Here is a 21444-nt window from a genome sequence, read left to right as displayed (position 1 = left end):
GGTAAGGAGTAGTGAATATAGAATGAAAAGTACTTGGACTTAGACTGAACCTTGAGGAACACCTTTTTCCTTACGTACATGCAGACTAACCTTAAATTAGTCCTTAAATGAGGTCTCTGAATGGCAAGAAAAATGCCTCAGTATGTTTAGCAGAGAATGTTGCTTATTCCGACCGAGTACATCAGACAGGCATGAAGGCCCAGCCCATTCCGGGTGTGTACTGCTCGAGAAAAGAAAGAGTGCCTTTGCTGACTGCGTAATCGTGTGCTTTGCTGTAGCCTGTCATCCACATCCTGTACTTCTCCAGCCAGAAGACAGCTGTTAAAAGCTCCCCGGAAATCAGCAGAAGCTGACAGTTTGCTTAGAAGCTTTTCCTGTTTTCGCTCTCAGGCTGCAGCATTAATGTCTTTAGCAAAGTCTGAAGTGCGGTGAGAATTTTCTCTCATTCGTGGATGAACTTGTCCACATCCATCCGATCTGTTGAAATCCCTGTGAGCAAATGACTTTGGCGGTTACTTGGCTGGCCTGCACCTTTTGTGCTTGCATCCTGTGCGACTCGGCAGCTGTTTGCCTGGAATTGATCCCTAGGTTTGCTCACGGTCACCCCGCAGGTAGTAGGTCTTCACGGACTTTAGTAGATGCACAGCTATATCTAGGAAATCTTGTTTGGCCACTTTGTGTTTCAGCAGAAGACAGCGAGGCTCGTGGAGTGACAGCGGGTGATGTATCTCCGCGGTCAGGTCGGAATTGTGTTTTCTGTGTATACCTTATCCGATATTGGTATGCTGCACAAGGCTCCGTGCGACCCTGTGATCCGCGGGAGAGAGAGGGTGGTTTTCATTTTCAGGAAAGAGAAATCAGAAAATGTCAAGCGCTGATGAAGGGCTTGCCCTTTGTACGGTCGGCGGGTTTACCTGGGGAAGGTTGATGAGCTTTGCGACAGGGATCCAACTGCTTCTCAAGGATCCTGGTTCACTCCTGGTTTGTTTTGCAGATAAGATAGAAGCTGCTTGAATCTGTCAGGAAAAAAGTTCTGTCTGAGCAGACAGACAGCTTAGCAAGCATGAACCGATGAATAACGGTAGGGAATAAACGGCTGTTAATGTAGCCGCAGGGACAGTGCTGGCAGGTTCTTATATATTTTTTTTTGCTGTATGCTTTCCATGCTTTGATGGGCGTGACATAAAGAATAAAATGGTTTAGGGCTTTTTCACTCCCACGGAGAAGTGTGGTTTTACATGGACAGGCTGTCGTTCCACTCTTTAGACAGGTAGGATGAGGCAGAGCGAAACCTTTCTCTTAGGCCGTGATCTGCTAAGACAGATGAGTTCTATGGTCTGGATGATCTACAGGAAAAAGGCGCCCCAAAAAAGTCGGACTGTGGAGAAATGACAGAATGCTGTATGAAACTGAGCTGGCTGTAGGTAAGAACGTGGAGTTCTTGGTTTAAGTCATTAACTTAACCTAACCTAACCGGCTCCAATGAATATCACCCGTCGTCCAAGCTCTTGTCAAGTATAATTTTAAGATGCAGATGAATAACCAAATGTATAGTGGTGACTGTCTGGCTTAACATGCATGAATAATAATAACAATTGATACTTTATTGATCCCCATGGGGAAATTCGCTTTTTACGCCTCCCTCAACTTGCTCTTTGTAGCGTAAGTTGTCTGCAAAGGGCAGCCACCTGTAGCGGCACCCAAGGAGCTGGGGGTTAAGGGCCTTGCTCAAGGACCTGCAGACGTGCTGAGGCTGGGTTTGAACTGGCAACCTTCTGATTACAGGCACACAGGCTTAGCCCACTGAGCCACACACTGCCCCAATGAACAAGTGGTGAATAAATAAATGAATTTGAATGGACTTAAGAAACTATGATCTAAAATATTTTGCCTCAAGTATCTTAATGCATTTTGTATGCTCAGCTGTTACCCAAATGAGTCCAATTACCGAAAATTTCACTATACATCTGCACTAAAAATTGTACTGTGTATATTTATAAATAATTTGTGACATAATAGTCTGTACATTTTGTTTTGGTTTCTCTTTATGTGGAATTACTATCACATTTTTAGGTATTCACCATCATTGTCCAGATATTAATGTCAGGCAGTGACGATAGCTGTCATGATATCGATATGACAGGTCTGCTCTTTAGCGGCCCGTGTGGAAGCAGCCCTCACAGCCAGCTGACATGGGACGTGACTTCACAGATGTAATGCCTTAAACAGGAAGTAGCCATATTGAGTTTTTATTTCTTGAATCCATGCCCTTAAAAGGTGTGATATCATTTTAATGAACAATGTATTGATGCAGGGAGCTTCACTGGCCTCACTGGCAGGGATGCGGGTCCAGTGCCATCCCGACTCTGTGCGTGTGGCGTGCCTGTCCTCTCACCTACAGGGCACTGGAGAAACCACCCAGCCCGCCAGCCCACGATAATGAGTCATGATGCCTGATTAACACTCACGGCGATATTAGAGCAAAGCAGCAGAGAGGCTAATGCCCTTGAATGTGGATTGAATGTTGGTTTTTGTCTTTATGCAGCAGTTTTAGTGTAATGCTGGTGTTTTATATTTTTTCTGGCTAAATATCAACGAAACATAAAGTGTTTCCAGAGAGCAAAGTGAAAAAAATCTCCTTTGGTGTTAAAAGGGAGATCTAAAAAAGCCCTGTTTGGGGGCCGGGAGGTAGGGCAGATCCCCCCCGCTGCTCCGCCGGTGGTGAGCCCTGTTTGGGGGCCGGGAGGTAGGGCAGATCCCCGCCGCTGCTCCGCCAGTGGTGAGCCCTGTTTGGGGGCCGGGAGGTAGGGCAGATCCCCCCCACTGTTCTGCCCACAGGCACTGTTAAGTTGCTACCATCCCATCATTATGAGCCATGTAACTGTTTGCTGCATTTGCAGAAGTCTGTTTGCTCTCCACCCAAAACAAGGGGATCAAGGTCAGGAGAAGCACATAATTCCCAGCAGGCCTTACCAAACCCCCCCCCCCCCCCACATCTCCCGAAGGCTTCGCAGAGAATCGTCCAGAACACGCAGTTTGCAAAATACGCTAAATTAGCCTCAGCATACCGACAAGCATGGCTGCGTTGTTATGGACATAGTGATGTTTTCCGTTTCATATACTGAAATAAACACAATTTGGGTGAAATTACACGCAGGCAAGCAGCCCCTGCAGTTGTTTAATTAAAATAAAAGATAAATAAATCTCCGTAATCCCACTAAGCCGTCTCTGTCCTCATATATGGAAGCACTTTCTGATTCATAAAGCAAGAGGGAGCAAATAGCCCAATCGCAGGGGGGACACAATAGCTGAAAATGGCGAGACGCGGGCCGGTCTGACGGCAGCGGGTGCCAGATAATTACTGAGGCGGTTTCTGGGCTTCCCAGATAAGCCCGCACCCCCCAGTGGGGCTCTAAAGTTTGTTTTGTGTCCTCAGTGCTGTACCACAGTCGGGATTATACTGTCACATGCAGATGGTTGAAGACATCAGGACAGGCGCTCTGGTTGCTCTGGGATCGGCTGTGTATTTCCAAAGAGAAGCATCTTGCAGATGCTGTGTATTTCAGGCTTCATTATGTTTAATGTTTAATGGGGGGGAGCGGGGGGGGTTTGGTCCCTATCTCCTCTCCAAGAAGAAGCTGTGTGTCATTGACAAGGGAAGGTCAATATGGAGTTCAGGCTCTGCATCAAGTGACCAGGTGGTCCTCTTTTTTGCAAGCCGTTCCCGTGGTAGATAGTTGGACAGGGTTGCGCAGGTTATTTTTGCCTGCTGTAGCCTTAGCTGGCTAAGAAAGACAATTCTCATCAGTGTCGACCACCCCCTTAAGGATGCCCCTCATTACCATCCACCACCCCCTTAAGGATGCCCCTCATTACCATCCACCACCCCCTTAAGGATGCCCCTCATTACCATCCACCACCCCCTTAAGGATGCCCCTCATTACCATCCACCACCCCCTTAAGGATGCCCCTCATTACCATCCACCGCCCCATTAAGGATGCCCCTCATTACCATCCACCGCCCCCTTAAGGATGCCCCTCATTACCATCCACTGCCCCATTAAGGATGCCCCTCATTACCGTCCACCACCCCCTTAAGGATGCCCCTCATTACCATCCACTGCCCCATTAAGGATGCCCCTCATTACCATCCACCACCCCCTTAAGGATGCCCCTCATTACCATCCACTGCCCCATTAAGGATGCCCCTCATTACCGTCCACCACCCCCTTAAGGATGCCCCTCATTACCATCCACCACCCCCTTAAGGATGCCCCTCATTACCGTCCACCGCCCCCTTAAGGATGCCCCTCATTACCGTCCACTGCCCCATTAAGGATGCCCCTCATTACCATCCACCACCCCCTTAAGGATGCCCCTCATTACCGTCCACCGCCCCCTTAAGGATGCCCCTCATTACCGTCCACTGCCCCATTAAGGATACCCCTCATTACTCTCCACCGCCGCCTTAAGGATGCCCCTCATTACCGTCCACCACCCCCTTAAGGATGCCCCTCATTACCGTCCACCGCCCCATTAAGGATACCCCTCATTACTCTCCACCGCCGCCTTAAGGATGCCCCTCATTACCATCCACTGCCCCATTAAGGATGCCCCTCATTACCATCCACCACCCCCTTAAGGATGCCCCTCATTACCATCCACCACCCCCTTAAGGATGCCCCTCATTACCATCCACTGCCCCATTAAGGATGCCCCTCATTACCATCCACTGCCCCATTAAGGATGCCCCTCATTACCGTCCACCACCCCCTTAAGGATGCCCCTCATTACCATCCACTGCCCCATTAAGGATGCCCCTCATTACCATCCACTGCCGCATTAAGGATGCCCCTCATTACCGTCCACTACCCCATTAAGGATACCCCTCATTACCGTCCACCGCCGCCTTAAGGATGCCCCTCATTATGGTTTACTGTCCCCTTAAGGATGCCCCTCCTTACCGTCCACTACCCCATTAAGGATACCCCTCATTACCGTCCACCGCCGCCTTAAGGATGCCCCTCATTATGGTTTACTGTCCCCTTAAGGACTGCCTCCTGATCACCTGCGGCTGCCTGCCCTTCTGTTTTAAATGCTTCGCCTTGACCTTTCGGATGCAGTGCATGCATGCGTTTGGGTGGCAGAGCTCTTCTCACATGCTGCTTAATGCAGACCAACGCTTTATTCCCATGAGCCGCCGTCTTCAGGCCAAAAATTCAGGAGGACATGCATCGGACAGCAGTCGCCTGATTCGGAAATTAATATGGATAAATGGGAAAGGGGCTCTTTGTATTCAGGGAAACTGCCAGTATCCGGTGACGTGCTAAATCATTAGTTTGCCTTTGGGAGTGGATCTCCGGAATTATGGATTTTCCGGATGCACTGGGAAAATCGCTCGCAAGGAGGTCAGAAAAAAAGACAGACACAAAGCCTCATTTCGGGTGATTTTTATTCTTGGGATAATTAGGGGAGGAAAAGCTGGTTAGTCTTATATGTTTTTGACAAGAGTCTTTATCCAACCCATTGATGCATGCAGACATAAATAACTAATCTAATTGTGTTCATTGATGGAGTACAGAGACATGCCAGTGAACTGCATTTCTTGTAATACTTGGAATGCAGCATCATTTAGTGAGCTCTCTTGTAAATAATAGGATCATCAACTCCGTCGGTATTTTGTTTTAGAAGCAAATATTCATCGGAACATTCATTCTTTATTCAAAGCTTAATGGTTTGTTGTCTGTCTAAACTATGCGATAAAAATAAGGACTCTGCTCTGGGAGCACTGTGGGGCCCGCTTTTTCGCAGTGCTCGCTCTTTTCATAGTACTCTTTTCGCAGTGCTCGTTCATTTCGCAGTGCTCGCTCTTTTCGCAGTGCTTGCTGTGACGCTGACCAGTGTCGGGCTGCCTTTGCAGAAGAAGGCCAGACCTTCTGCGCTCGTGGCCGCTGAGATCTGGCCTGATCGTGTCGCTGCCAGCTAGCCAGTAAAGCGCGTCACTGCACACCAAAGCATTGCTGCCCAGCACGGGGTGACGTTGTCACGTGTCTTTTGGTGCGGCAGGGAGTTACTGGAACGCGGCGGCCTTCACCACCCCCTCGTCCTACCTGCACTTCTCCACCTTCCAAGGCGAGACCAGCGCCGACATCTCCTTCTACTTCAAGACTTCCTCGCCGTATGGTGTCTTCCTGGAGAACCTGGGAAACACCGACTTTATCCGTTTGGAGCTGAAGTGTGAGTATCTACCCCTCCAGATGTTACTGCCTCTGATCCCCAGCTGTGCTGCTCTTTCTGCTCTGTCTGGCTGACTATCAATCATTTATTGACTTTCTTTTAAGTAAATACAAAAAAATGCTACAAAAATTATCTTAACAATTATCTAAATGAAAGGATTATTGCCTTAAGGCTATAATGCTAAATGATAATTATTAATAATCAATATGTAAATGACTGAGTTATTAATTGTTCTGGGGGTGGAAGGTCTGCTCACAGTGCAGGGCTGGGGGTTAAATGCAGCCCCTGGTCACGTGTGTGTGTGTGTGTGTGTGTGTGTGGGGGGGGGGGGGGGTCTATGCGTGTGTATATGTTTGTATATCTGTGTGGGTCATCTTATTTGTGTCCTATGCTTGATGGATGGATGAGTAAGTAGGTTTGTGCAGGTTCATTGTCCAGTAAAATAAGGTCATATGCATTAGTTCTTCTTCCCCTGCATAGACTCTGCATGGCTGCTTATGTGTATGAGCCGTATCAGCGGTGACATTGATAGTACTTGTTTCGTAATTCTTGGCTCCGCCTGAAGGACTTGGCAGAGCCCAGCTTCAGCTAGCGCCAGCGTCCCGTTAGGTGACCCGGAACATGAGGAGCTACAGGCCAGATCCATTACCGTGGTGTTCTAGCGATGGCCGCACAGAGACGCGCAGGCTTATGGTGGCGGGGGCCCCCGTGGCGTGGGGGGGTGGCAGTATCGCTCCGAAACAGGCCTAATGTGGCTCTGCTCAACCTCGCATCCAGCGCGTGACATAATCCCGCAGCGGGGGCCCGCCAGCGATTCTCCCGCATCCTCAGGGCCCCCCGCCGTGAACAAACACGCCAGGACTGCTGTTTCCATGCTTATCGTCTGCTTAATGTGCATTCTGTGTGGCTAAGTGGACTTACGCAGGCTGGCCGTTCATGGGTAACGTACCACGTGAGTTTCCTGGGTCAGTCTCAGGCAGTGCCGCCCACGGTGGGGGGGGGGGGGTCCTAACAGCCCTTCTCTCTGTAATCCCGCTCCGTCGTTCCAGATGCAGGGGTTGGGGGGGATCGTATCAGTTCCATCTGTCACAGACACGCCCCCGTTCCCACCGGGGCCCTGGGAGAGTTGCCCTCCCGCCCCACTGCACATTGGCAAGCGTTTGTCAGTCCACCTCAAGGAAAAAAATAAGCCTCTTTTTCACTTTAATGGTGCACTGGCAGGCGGGCGGGGGGCATGTCACATTGTAGAAGCCCGAGCGGGACAGGCAGACCTCGTGTTGAGATGGAGAGGGGGCAGCCAGCTGGGACAGTGAGCCGCCCAGTGCACAGGCAGTACGTGTAACCGCAGAAAGCTATATCTGCGTGCAGGCAGTATGTGTTACCACACTAAACTGCATCAACAAGCCACACCGCACACAGGTGGTATGTGTTACCATGGTAAACTGCATCGGTGAGCCGCACTGCGCACAGGTATTATGTGTTACCGTGGTAAACAGAATCCACAAGGTGCACTGCATACAGGCAGTACATGTTACTGTGGTAAATTGCATCGGTGAGCCGCACTGCGCACGGGTGGTACGTGGTACCACTGTAAACTGAATCTGTGAGCCTCACTCTGTGCAGGTGGTATGTTACTGTGGTAGACTATATCCACGAGCCTCACCTTAACCACATGCCGGCCTTGGGGGCTGTTCTGCTACAGAAATGCTTGAGGGGACCTGTGTGTGAGCATCTCTGTCCCTCTGAGTCCTCAGTGCTCCCCAGAGAATCAGGGCTCAGCGCTGAGGTGGTCAGAGATGAGCCCCCGGACTGTCTCTGGCCCTCCTGCCGCCTGCCACACCTGCCCTGGGTACAGACACGGATCTGCCTCTTTCCCCCCTCTGTCTCTGGCCCTCCTGCCGCCTGCCTCGCCTGCCCTGAGTACAGACACGGATCTGCCTCTTTCCCCCCTCTGTCTCTGGCCCTCCTGCCGCCTGCCTCGCCTGCCCTGGGTACAGACACGGATCTGCCTCTTTCCCCCCTCTGTCTCTGGCCCTCCTGCCGCCTGCCTCGCCTGCCCTGGGTACAGACACGGATCTGCCTCTTTCCCCACTCTGTCTCTGGCCCTCCTGCCGCCTGCCTCGCCTGCCCTGGGTACAGACACGGATCTGCCTCTTTCCCCACTCTGTCTCTGGCCCTCCTGCCGCCTGCCTCGCCTGCCCTGGGTACAGACACGGATCTGCCTCTTTCCCCCCTCTGTCTCTGGCCCTCCTGCCGCCTGCCTTGCCTGCCCTGGGTACAGACACGGATCTGCCTCTTTCCCCCCTCTGTCTCTGGACCTGCAGTTAACATTTTAACTAAGGTGTTTCGCATTGTAGGAAGATAAATGGCGTACAAAAGTGAGCATCTCGCTCCTCCCTCCCCCTCCCTCTCTTTCTCTGCCTTTTATTGACTAGATGCCAAGAAGGTTTTAATAGACGGCATGCGATTTTAATAGTGCATTAAGACGGCTTTTGGCTCTTAATGCGATCCTTTTATTCCTACTGCTGGTTCGGATGGGCACCACTCTGGAACGTACTGATGGACTCTCACCTTCATGGTGAGACCTGCACAGCTGGAGTGTGCCCTCCGAGCCGTCAGAGCCCCGCGGCGAAAAGCCGACTGTGATCCGCGGCTTCCGGCTATCAGCTATCGCCAGCTTCCCGACTGCTGAAAGACGTGTTGGCGCCCTCTGCTGGCGGTAGAGGTATGGCAGTGCTGCCGCGTGATGGACACCCCCCCCCACCCCCGCTGCCGTACCAAACCCCGTCCGGGGAGTGTCCCATCCCAGGGTGGACCTCATTACAGGCACATCAAGGTGCCTTTGAATATTCATGGCATTTTCAAAAGCGTGACTGAGCTTCAGATTTTGGATGAGAAATGATTTATTAAGATCCATATTTCATGTTTTATACACCCGACCCGCCTGCCCCCAGGGGTCCATGACTCTTGAGGGGAAATGTGATTTAATCTGGAGTGAGCTGTTTTCTCCAGCACTCTTTGCTTTTCTTATTTGGAGTCGCTCCAGATCGTGCCCAGATTTTAATTTCTCCTGACGTCGGAGTCTGTCTCAGGCTCTCCTGTGTCTGGACGCAGCCGGCCTTTCCGACATCATCAAAATGCGGATTGCAGCATGTTTATAACGTGACACTGGGCATAGAGCTCCCTGTGACTGTGATCAGTAATGAAAGACCCTCATCTCCGGCTGTCAGTAAACATGCCAGAGGGATGATGAACATATCGGCTTGTTTTATAAGTGTTTATTCTGTTTTTCCTCAATATATACAAGCATACATCCCTGTGAATCCACAAGCTTCTCACTCCTGTGCCTGTACATCCCTGTGAATCCACAAGCTCCTCACTCCTGTGCCTGTACATCCCTGTGAATCCACAAGCTCCTCACTCCTGTGCCTGTACATCCCTGTGAATCCACACGCTCCTCACTCCTGTGCCTGTACATCCCTGTGAATCCACACGCTCCTCACTCCTGTGCCTGTACATCCCTGTGAATCCACACGCTCCTCACTCCTGTGCCTGTACATTCCTTTATGCCGGTTAATTAACATGGTTGACTTACGAAATTATTCCGCGATTATTTATTAAGAGAGCTTCTGGTTTGCTCGCTGCTGTTAATTATTTTCCATCTCTAGAAGGTTTGCCGCGTGGCCGTTTGCGAGCTGGTAAGGACAAAATGCAAGAGGATGTGAGTTTGTCGGCTGCACAGGGCGGCATGGAGAAAGGTGGCAGAGCAGAGCTGAGTGAGTTTGTCGGCTGCACAGGGCGGCACGGAGAAAGGTGGTAGAGCAGAGCCGCGTGAGTTTGTCGGCTGCACAGGGCGGCACTGAGAAAGGTGGCAGAGCAGAGCCGCGTGAGTTTGTCGGCTGCACAGGGCGGCACAGAGAAAGGTGGTAGAGCAGGGCCATGTGAGTTTGTCGGCTGCACAGGGCGGCACAGAGAAAGGTGGCAGAGCAGAGCCGCGTGAGTTTGTCGGCTGCACAGGGCGGCACGGAGAAAGGCGGCAGAGCAGAGCCGCGTGAGTTTGTCGGCTGCACAGGGCGGCACGGAGAAAGGTGGCAGAACAGAGCCGTGCTGCAGCCCACGCAGTCTGCTTGTTGTCTTGTTTAATTAATTGTCGTCTTATTTAGTTAGATAATACAGTGCAGGCCATTTAAATGGCATAAATGCACTTTCTGCTTTCTGCTTCCCTTCTGAAAGGTTTCTGCAGCCCTGATCTGCTTATCACCCGCTGAAATTCACTGGTGCATGAAAAGAGTATCATGTATGAGCTTATTTAATGCAGACAGCCTCTCCATGCTGGAAGCAGGCTCTCTCCTTGGCAGCTTGGTGACACAGCTAAGTGCCCTGAATTGCTTCGATGGACCTAAAATAATTAGACGCCGCATTTTCTATTCCTTCTACGCATAATTTTCCCGTTTTTATCCCGGAACTCCGCTCGACGTACCCCTAATACTCTTCCTTCTGCCTGTATCTGAAAATGTCTCCTCTCTGAACTCATGCTGATGTCTGACACTGGAAGCTTGTATGTCTCACGGACATCATCTTCCGCATGCGCTTCCAGGAGATTAACGTTTCAGCAAGTCACCTATTCATTTTGTTTAATTTATTAAGTGGCTTAAAACTTGTCAATAGCTGCTTTGCTTGTTTGTGACGGGCAGAGCGACCCCTATCTGAATCATGCCCGCTGGGCTACCTGGATTACCTGGCAGCCGTCTGCATGTTTCGCTGGCAGGATGCTGCTGGTCTTGGCAGGAGACGTCACTCAGGGGAGCGGGAGAGTACAAGCGCTCAGACCACGGAATGGAGCGGCGCAATTCCAATTCCAGCCACCGGAGGCCCGAGGCTGCCCCGCTTCCTGTGCTCCGCACCTGCGCCTCCCCAGCGCGCGTGAGGAAGAGGGCTTTCTGGCCCCGTGTGGGAGGCAGGGAAAGCAGATGGGGGGGGGGGGGAGCGGGAGGCTCTGCCAGCCCATCGATCGCTCTTACCTCAGAGATGGGCACTAAATCCATCACCCGCCGGCCCGTGGGAAGCACTCAGCACCCGTAGAGGATGGGGGACGGAGCCGATTCGCAGGACACAGCTGCACAAGTAGAGAAACAACGTGCAGCCACACAGTAATGATCCTCATGTCCTGCATGTTCTTCCTTCCTGTGCGCCCCCTAGTGGACTGGGGTGTGACTGTCACTTTTCACTCTTTGCAAGGCCCAGGGAGGCACACGAGAGGCCATAATTCATACAGAGGGGCCAAAATTCTTATTAGCCAATGATGTGTTTTAAATCGATTAGTGACGTGATTAGTGACATTCTGAGGGCCAATCAGCTTTCAGCTGGGGCCAGTGCCCCTGTGGCCCCGCCCCTGCAAAGGCATCAGAATGTCCATCGTATTTCGTGATGCTTGCTGATATTCTGCTGATGTGCAGTGAGATTTATCTGTTATTTTATTGTACGGTTAAGTTTTTTGTTTCTTATACAGATAGGTTTCTCTTGGCAGATTTCACTTTGTCTTTGGACTGCAAATAAGTCTGGCTCACTCTCCAGCTGAGATGTAAAGCACCTCCGCAATAACGAGAGTCCTGACAAACTGCAGGACCTCAGATACAGCCTGTCAGCCAAGACGGAGGGCTGCCTTTGGCACTGATATGACTCCAACATGACTCCCGAGAGTCCTGACAGACCACAGGACCTCAGATACAGCCTGTCAGCCAAGACGGAGGGCTGCCTTTGGCACTGATATGACTCCAACATGACTCCCGAGAGTCCTGACAGACCACAGGACCTCAGATACAGCCTGTCAGCTAAGACGGAGGGCTGCCTTTGGCACTGATCTGACTCCAACATGACTCCCGAGAGTTCTGACAGACCACAGGACCTCAGATACAGCCTGTCAGCCAAGACGGAGGGCTGCCTTTGGCACTGATATGACTCCAACATGACTCCCGAGAGTCCTGACAGACCACAGGACCTCAGATACAGCCTGTCAGCCAAGACGGAGGGCTGCCTTTGGCACTGATCTGACTCCAACATGACTCCCGAGAGTCCTGACAGACCACAGGACCTCAGATACAGCCTGTCAGCCAAGACGGAGGGCTGCCTTTGGCACTGATATGACTCCAACATGAGTCCCGAGAGTCCTGACAAACTGCAGGACCTCAGATACAGCCTGTCAGCCAAGACGGAGGGCTGCCTTTGGCACTGATATGACTCCAACATGACTCCCGAGAGTCCTGACAGACCACAGGACCTCACATACAGCCTGTCAGCCAAGACAGAGGGCTGCCTTTGGCACTGATATGACTCCAACATGACTCCCGAATTTGTGCACGTGTGATTGTAAAATTAAAATGTACTAAATGTAACTAAAATGATATTAATATATATAAAAATGTTACAAGGGATGCAAGGGTTAGTAGTGGTTTAAAATGCAGAAGCACTACAATTAAGAGAGTCAATTTAATATAAATGAAATTTCTGCAACATGCTAAATACTGTAAATACTGTGATTTTTGTTTTACTTTGTGGGTGAACTGTGTGATCTCGGAAGGTTTTCGTTTCAAATGCTGTGGACAGCAGAGTGATGTCACCATTGGACCCGTAACCGAAATTGCTCCAAAAAACTGTCTGTTACTTTGGATAAAAGTCTCTGCTAAATGATGTCACATGTCAGAACCTCACTGATAAGATTATTGACGATGTCATTTGCAGAAAAGGCGTGAGGTATTGCGGATGCTGGAGGTCCTGACTGTGCTCCTGCACTCCCACCCTAACCCCCCCCCCTAAAAATACAGCCCCCACCGCGGTCTCCTTCTCCTTTGACGTGGGAAATGGGCCCGTGGAGCTAGTGGTCCGGTCTCCCACGCCGCTCGACGACGACCAGTGGCACCGGGTCAGCGCCGAGCGCAACGTCAAGGAGGCCGTTCTGCAGCTGGACCAGAAGTACCGGGAGGTGCGACCGGCACCACCCCAGGGCCACACCCGCCTGGAGCTCTACAGCCAGCTTTACGTGGGTAAGGGGGGGCGGGGTCATGTGACTCGCTGACTTGATGCTGACATACTGTGTACTGGTGAGTGGGTCAGCCATACAGTGGATGATGGTGTAGATGATGCCACAGAGTTTTAAAAGTGCCTGAATGAGAGACAGGACTGCAAACTGCTCCTGGAAAAATGGGGATCGACAGTCTCCCCCCGCCCCGTTCCTGCTGGCGGACTGTCCCACTGCCAAGGAGCATGGCTCCTCCAGAAAGCATGGTGGTGACAGAATGGGGGTGGCCCACATCTCCGCGGAGGGCCTGTCTTCACTCTGCAGGCAGGCCGTGGTGACCTGTTAGGTTCTCAGAGATTACTCCTATCTCCACACTCCACTGCTGCAAGTCGAGCCTCAGCTGTGGTCCGGGGAAAGTAGAACGGCCCGAATTACGATGCTGTCAGCACCAAGGCTGCGGTAATTGCTGCCAAATGGCTTCAGCGCGTCCGATCTGTGCCATTCTCGGCCTTCGCACTCATTGCTCTCCAACGCATTTCCTTCTCCATCCTGCATCTACTGTTTCTGCCATTACAGACATCAGTTCTGATGATTGTATTTATTAATCAGAGTATGGGCACTACTGCGGGGAGTGACGTAAATCCCACCAGTAATGTCCTTCTAGCATCTCGTGAAAAGGCTTCCAGAAGAGTGGAAGCTATTATGGCAACCAAGTGTGCCCGTCTCCATATAAATATCTTTGGTTTCTGTTGGACATGCTGGTGTCCGCATACTTTTGGCCATGCATTTTATCTGCACACCCAGTACTGTAGACCAGAATTACTGAGAAGTAACCTGGGACACAGGGAGGTCACCTACTGTCCTCACAGGAAGTAACCTGGGACACAGGGAGGTCTCCTACTGTCCTCACAGGAAGTAACCTGGGACACAAATTACATCATTTGTAATTCCTCTTAATTATCTTATCCATCTCAAACTAGCAACCTTTTGGGGAATGAGAAATAAAATCCATATCTTGGCAAATACATTGATATTTTAGATGGAAGTCGCAGTAATAATCTGTAAAGTATGTTGCATGCGTCGGGCGAAAAACGACCCAGATGCAGCGTCTTTGGGACATGTGGACACCACAATACCGACGACACTGCCTGAGCTGGGACACACAGTGAGGGAGGTCGCATGTATGCATGGCAGCAGAGAGACAGGTGTGAAGAGACAAGACATGAGGGCTGGCATCAAGGTGGTTATGGGACAATTGGCGACCCCTGCTGGCCAGATGAGAACAAGGCGGAGGCAGATCATGGCAAATTATTCAGTGTGAGGGGGTTAGGGTGGATCAAACCTGTATTCACATTCGTAGACTTGACTGAAAACAGGAGTTTTCTGAGGTGAGACCGTGGATCTTCACGTCTCGTGTTTACAGAGAGATTAAAAACTCCTCAAAATCTGAATGAGGTTCATTAAAAGTTCCATCTGTCTTTGCTGCGTTCCCCAGACTCCCCTTAAGATCCCTCATCTGTGTTGCGCGCCGCGCGCCGTATGTAACGGCAACAGGAAACTTCGGTCGCTCAGCAGCACCGATCTCCTACTTTCCGACACTTTTCAGAACCGAAAAACTTCCCAATTCGCTTGACAGAATCGCTCCGGATTTGCATAATGGCTGCGCCATCAACACAAAGACACATTGGAGTATTAATTCTACTGAGATTAAGACTTTGTGCTCTTACATCAAAATGCTAACGTTAAACTTGCGTAATGAGACATGAAATGAAAAGCTTAGGGGGCCTGGTCCTTATGAGCACGACGCCGCTTATAATCCCCGCGAAGGGCCCTGCGGCATCCGCCGTCAGGCTCGCTGTTCACCCCACGCTCACTTTTTCATATCGCGTCCATCCGAATGGAAAAAGTGCAAGTTGGGCTGTCATGAGCTAGCATTGCGGCTTCAGATTATTTAACTAATGCTAACTTCCACACTTATCCCTAGGAATTGAACCGCTATCGCTTTCCTTGAACGTTCTCATTTACATTCTCCTCTGCGCACTCTCCTTGTTCATTTTTACACCTTCAGTATGCATTTGCATTTTTTATTTCTGTCCATATGCAAGCATGTGCGCCTCACTGAAGCTGCATATTTGATTATCACTTTATCTGAATATTCTTGTTTATTGCATCAAGCTTGGAGAATAATGTAATTTTTATTTCAATTCATAGTGTCATTTACTGTTATTTGCTACAAGTTGTTTGCAGTAGGTACATTGATTGCATGTTTCTCACATCTGTTCTCTGTGAATTGCCTCTCGCTGTCTCCCTGGTTGCATTGCGTGCTTGCCATGTTTTACATTCCTGTGAGCACAGTAGGTGACCTCTTTGTGCCCCAGGTTACTTCCTGTGAGGACAGTAGGTGACCTCTCTGTGCCCCAGGTTACTTCCTGTGAGCACAGTAGATGACCTCTTTGTGCCCCAGGTTACTTCCTGTGAGGACAGTAGGTGACCTCTCTGTGCCCCAGGTTACTTCCTGTGAGGACAGTAGGTGACCTCTCTGTGCCCCAGGTTACTTCCTGTGAGGACTGTAGGTGACTTCCCTGTGCCCCAGGTTACTTCCTGTGAGGACTGTAGGTGACTTCCCTGTGTCCCAGGTTACTTCCTGTGAGGACAGTAGGTGACCTCTCTGTGCCCCAGGTTACTTCCTGTGAGGACTGTAGGTGACTTCCCTGTGTCCCAGGTTACTTCCTGTGAGGACAGTAGGTGACCTCTCTGTGCCCCAGGTTACTTCCTGTGAGGACAGTAGGTGACCTCTCTGTGCCCCAGGTTACTTCCTGTGAGGACAGTAGGTGACCTCTCTGTGCCCCAGGTTACTTCCTGTGAGGACTGTAGGTGACTTCCCTGTGCCCCAGGTTACTTCCTGTGAGGACAGTAGTTTGGCTTTTATTGTGCCGTGGTGTTCGCTGCAGTGACAGTAAGTAACATTTTCTCCTACAATTTCATTATGTTGTTACCTACATCAATTAGGTGATCCAGTCATTTCTACAGCGTTTGCTATTTTAGCACTGTGCTTGCCGTCGACGGCCTGCTACTCTCTTAGTAGGCCTTTCCAAGTGTAATTAGAGAGCAGTGAAGCTGTGCCTGTAGCACGAAGGAGCCACTGTGAGCGTAAGAAGTGCAACATTAATAGTATAAACAGTGTCATTGCAGTGTTATGATATTTATCTCTTCTGTTTTGTGGAGGTGAGAAAATCTGTTCCTGCAAGTAGGTTTGTTTCATTCTCCTGTCAAATGATTCAAATGATTTGTTTTTCTATTCTCAAAGTGAGCTGAATGAATACTAAAGCAGTACTTCTAACATAACAGCTACTTCAGGCACTGAGACACGTCTGATACACACACTTAATTATTTTGTTTTGCTGTTTCTTGTCTGCTTTTTTTTTTTTTTTACAAAGTTTATCACCAAATCCCCGTGAGTCATAATTAAGCTATATGTAAAAACGGTTTTTGGGACTGAGCTAAAGGGTAGAATTTTTTTTCATGGCTGGACCTGATCTATTGCCCTTGCATGTGTGATTCGCCCGTATAAATGTCTGCCGGAGCTCACAGGCTACGTTGTGGCTCCCTGGTGTTCGGAAGGTGAGGATCACACAGTCACACCGAAAGGTCGCAGAAGTTAATCTCTCTGTGCCCCACGTCTGTTAACACAAAGGATTAGCGCCTGGATTTGGGGGCTGTGTACCAAAACAAACTTCAGAAAGAGCGCGATATCTTCTGTTCTCACTTTCCTAAGGTACTTCTGCTAGTGGATTTATGCCACTTCACTGCACTAAGCGTCCATATCCAGGGCAGCCAACTTCGCTTAGCTGGCTGCTGTGATATTTACATGTATGTAGCAGTTTTATTACCAAACCGTCCCACTGCTTTTCATGTGGCTAATTATAAGTTCATAATGGATTAATATAGATTTGCGGTACGATTTCTTAGATGAGCGGCAGAGTCTGGAAGGCTGAGTGTTACACCAGATGCATGAGAGCCGCAAGCCCTGTTTTCACCAGCGTGTGAACATACACATTTGGTCAGTTGTGGACAAACTTGTGGCAGCAGAGTTATTTAATTATCCCTTCTACTAGGACGTTCTCTCATTAACCCCCTTTAGCAGTCTTAGTAAGCCATTCTCCGCAAACCCTGTGACAGTCTCCCCCTCCCCCCCCTTATCGAAGGTGCTGCCGGCGGCCAGAGAGGCTTCCTCGGCTGCATCCGCTCCCTGAAGATGAACGGCGTGACCCTCGACCTGGAGGAGAGGGCAAAGGTCACGCCCGGCGTGAAGCCCGGCTGCTCGGGCCACTGCAGCAGCTTCGGCACCTACTGCCGCAACGGGGGCAAGTGTGTGGAGAAGTACAACGGCTACTCGTGCGACTGCAGCAACACGGCGTTCGACGGCACCTTCTGCACCAAAGGTGACCCCTGTGTGCCGCCGGTTTGCGAGCCGAAAAGGGCCTGACTTCGCATCGATCAGCCGCCTGCTGGAGCTGCCTCTGGTTTTACGCACCGTGTTCCATGACAGCGTCAGCAGGAAGTGCCTTTGCGCTTTCCACTCTCCTAGCGTGGATTAAGTAAAATGCTAATTAAGCATTCGGTACTCGGTCCCGCAGCAACTGATTGAGCCAGAGGTCTTCGGCAGCCGAGGCCTATCCGCTCTCACGCGCGATACATATCAATGCAGTCCTCCACACCCTAGGGGGCGTCTGTCAGAGTTGGGTCATCTCTCACACGTTCCTGTCTGAATATAGCTGGTCAGACAGCGCTCTGTGGATCACAGCCCTCATCTGCATCTCCATAACATGGGACCAGAGAGTGCAGACAGCCCCCCCGAGACCCCCAGGCACTGACCCGCTGTGGCTTGATCCACACGCAGCTCCTGTCCTCCTCAGTGTTCATGCTTGTCCTTTCTGTGCCTGTGCTAGTCTGCACTGTCACCCCCTAACCTGCTCTCATTCTGCTGCCTGACACGACGTGACTGATGTTCTTCAGCAGCAGATCACCTGCTCATTCCCTGACACCTTCATCCACGGCTTCCTCAGTATGGCGTCCATCCGGTCGTTATTCACATCCGTTATGCCGTTGGGCCATTATTCCACAGATCTATACAAGTCTTTGGAATTTTTTTTTGGGAATGTCTGCCTGATATTCAGATATACTCTGTGAATGTCAAAGATGAGTAACACAAAGCAGTTTTGATCACACTTGCTATTTCCAGGATGGAGAACGTCACCTGTATGGCCGTTTCTGCCTAATCTGCCTGCAAACTCTGGCACCTGCCTGTTAATGAATAATGTATCTTGCTTATATAGCTGATGCTGAGTAGGTTGCCCTCGTCACGCTGGTGATGAGGTGTGAGAAGGGCTACACGCGCAGCTTTTCCCTGCATTGTTGTAATATCGCAGAAATGCACAGGTCCTGTTTCCCTGCGTGTCGTCAGCTTGCTGGTGTCCTCAGTGCGCCTGCATGCTGGTGCTGCTGACGCCGTGTCTCTGACTGTCTGCCTGTGTGCGTCGCAGATGTGGGGGCCTTCTTTGAGGCAGGCACCTTCCTCCGGTATAATTTCATGTCCGAGTTGGCTGCGGCGTCGTCCCGGGAGACCAACCTGACGCGGGAGGAGCTGTCCTTCAGCTTCAGCACGTCCAGTGTGCCCAGCATCCTGGTCTACATCGGCTCCAGGACACAGGACTACCTGGCCGTGGTGCTGCGGCAGAATGGTGAGGAGGGGCGGGGCTTGTAGGGGGTGTGGCCTGTAGGGGCGGGGCCTTGTGAGGTGTGTCCTATAGGGGGTGGGGGCTGGTGAGGGTGTGGCCTATAGGAGCAGGGCCTAAATAAGAAGGGGCATGAAGAGGGAGGGGCTCGGGGCAGAGGTCCAAAGTGACACTGGTGATTCAAGGAGAAAATGTAGATCACCAGGGTGAACCATCAGCCATTCGTGGGTCAACTTGCTGTGAACGTTTTGTTTAAGTGAAGATTGGCTGACATAAATGGCAATTTTGACCGGAGCAGAAACATCCCAAACCATTTAAATTGTTGTTACGGTGTCTCTCGTCTGCTGTGCAGTTCAGGAGGTGTAATAACAAATTTTGTGGTTTAAATCGCTTTTCCAATCTGAAGATTTTTACAAGCCATGGCCAGGGTCTTTCAGAAATAACTTCACGGTGCTTCCAAACGTAGTGCTTCAAACAATGTGTTTCTCGAGAAACCAAACGCAGCGAAACGAAAGCTTTGCGGTGTTCAGGTTCCCCGGGCCGCTGACTCCCTCATCCTGTATCCGAATGAGCCGTGGCAGCGTCTCCCTGTTTCCTCCGTACATCTAGAAGGTTAATGTTGCTTGAATTTGTTTTTGTGAAGCAGCTGCCTGTTTAGCGGGGCCCGTTTTCACGTTCTGCGGGCCGGAGATGTGAAACCGGGAGGCTTACCCTGCTCCGTGGCTGCATGACAGGTCCCATATACTGTCACAGAACGTTTCAGATTTATTGACAGTGCGGTGAGATTTTCAGAGCTGGAGGACGGCCGCTTTCATCTCGCGGATTGAGCCCTGTCAGACGTGCAGCGACGTGCTGTAGCGTGACGTGTCTGAGAGCGAGTTCCGGCTGGTTCCGCCCGAGTGCTGATTGAGGGGGTGAGCCCGAAACTGACAGGCGGTCTTCCACCGGACAGGAACGCTGCAGATCCGCTACGACCTGGGCGGTCTTAGAGAGCCCTTCACCATCAACCTGGACCAGCGCAACATGGCCAATGGGCAGCCGCACAACGTCAACATTTCCCGCGTGGACAGGACCGTCCAGCTTCAGGTGAGGCACTGGGGCTGGGAGGGGTGTTCAGAGCTACTGGAGCAGAACCGCCCGGCTAATGCAGGTGCTGTGCCACCACTGCCAGAGAATGAAGACTTCAACAGAGCCTGCCCTACTAATGTGGGTCAGCCTGTAGCATCACTGCCATTATACAGTGACGGCACTGCATGTAAACAAGCAGCTGAAAGTCTGGAGATGCAAACTCCACAATTCAGAGAGGCAGCTTAACTGAACCCTGCTCCTCCCCATACATCTACTGCATGGGTAGGTTAGTTTACTGGAAAACAGGGGAGACTCTAGGGTATTTTTAAGGTGGAGGGCATAGAGGGGCCATAATTCATGCAGAGTGGCGAGGGTTATCATTAACCAATGATATGTTTTGATTTGGTGAGTGACAGGGGAGGGGCACAACGGGGGCCAATCAGCTCTCGCACAAGAGGCCTTGTGTGGGTCAAAAAAAGGACCAGAGGGGGTCAAAAACAAAGCAAGTGAACAACAAAAACTAGGACCAACACAGTAACAACCACAGCAATACAGCAGTGAACACGGGGCAACAAACACACACTGACTGACTCAGGAAGATAGGCAGGCACATACATACTCCGTTAGCAAGCATAAGATGAGGGACAGGCGTGGCCCAAATACAATCAAACACTAAAGACTAAGGGCAACATGAAGCAGGAGTGGGTCAATTCGCAAATCACAGAAGACTCAAACACTAGGAAAGGGCTGACCAGCGACATCTGCTGGACAGGCAGGGAAACAACGGGGCAGATCCTGACAATGGCTTCCTATCTTGGCAGCAGTGATACAGTGGTGATGTTCACAGAAAACCAGGTAGAATTTTCAGGGTGCAGTAGAATTCAGTGCATATCTGGATCCGCCTTTAGTGGGCGGATGGCCAGCAACGGCGAAGGACCTTTCCCCTGGACATTGGGCCTTCCGACTTTTTGGACAATTAATTAACTCACACACAGTGTTCAAAACGTCCACTTGTTCGATCACTTGCTCACTTTCTCACTATATAGTGTTCACTGTATAGGAAACTCCCTAGTGGATAAGCGCAGACAGCGGTTGACACACTAGCAAAGTTTCTCAAATAGAGTTCCGACACTCACGCGACACGCCGCAATGTATGATGGTCTAAGTAAACCAATGTATGGTACAGCATCTGTATATTACATTTTGAGGTTCCTAGTGCCGATTCTGTAGTGCACTATGTGAATGAAATTTACAGTTTAGGATTCGAACAGCACTACAAAATGGCTGACTCCCTATATAGTGCACTACCCGTGCCGTAAGGCTGCAGATACCGCTTTTGTAATTATACCTCACACTGCATCACACTGCATCACACTGCATGATTGGTCA

General features: G+C 50.6%; 1 protein-coding gene across 1 annotated transcript in view; it reads left to right on the top strand.

The window, feature by feature from the left end:
* Positions 1 to 21444, top strand: part of LOC111835763 (contactin-associated protein-like 2) — a 227883-nt gene that overhangs the window by 190995 nt on the left and 15444 nt on the right. The window contains exons 16-20 of the mRNA XM_072711069.1: positions 6067 to 6237; positions 13059 to 13277; positions 17458 to 17694; positions 18796 to 18993; positions 19940 to 20073. Of these exons, the coding sequence (XP_072567170.1) occupies positions 6067 to 6237; positions 13059 to 13277; positions 17458 to 17694; positions 18796 to 18993; positions 19940 to 20073 (959 nt within the window). The remainder of the gene's footprint in view (positions 1 to 6066; positions 6238 to 13058; positions 13278 to 17457; positions 17695 to 18795; positions 18994 to 19939; positions 20074 to 21444) is intronic.

The sequence above is a fragment of the Paramormyrops kingsleyae genome, chromosome 4 (assembly GCF_048594095.1).
Source record: "Paramormyrops kingsleyae isolate MSU_618 chromosome 4, PKINGS_0.4, whole genome shotgun sequence".
Classification (NCBI taxonomy): domain Eukaryota; kingdom Metazoa; phylum Chordata; class Actinopteri; order Osteoglossiformes; family Mormyridae; genus Paramormyrops; species Paramormyrops kingsleyae.
This window is presented reverse-complemented; position numbering and strand designations above follow the sequence as displayed.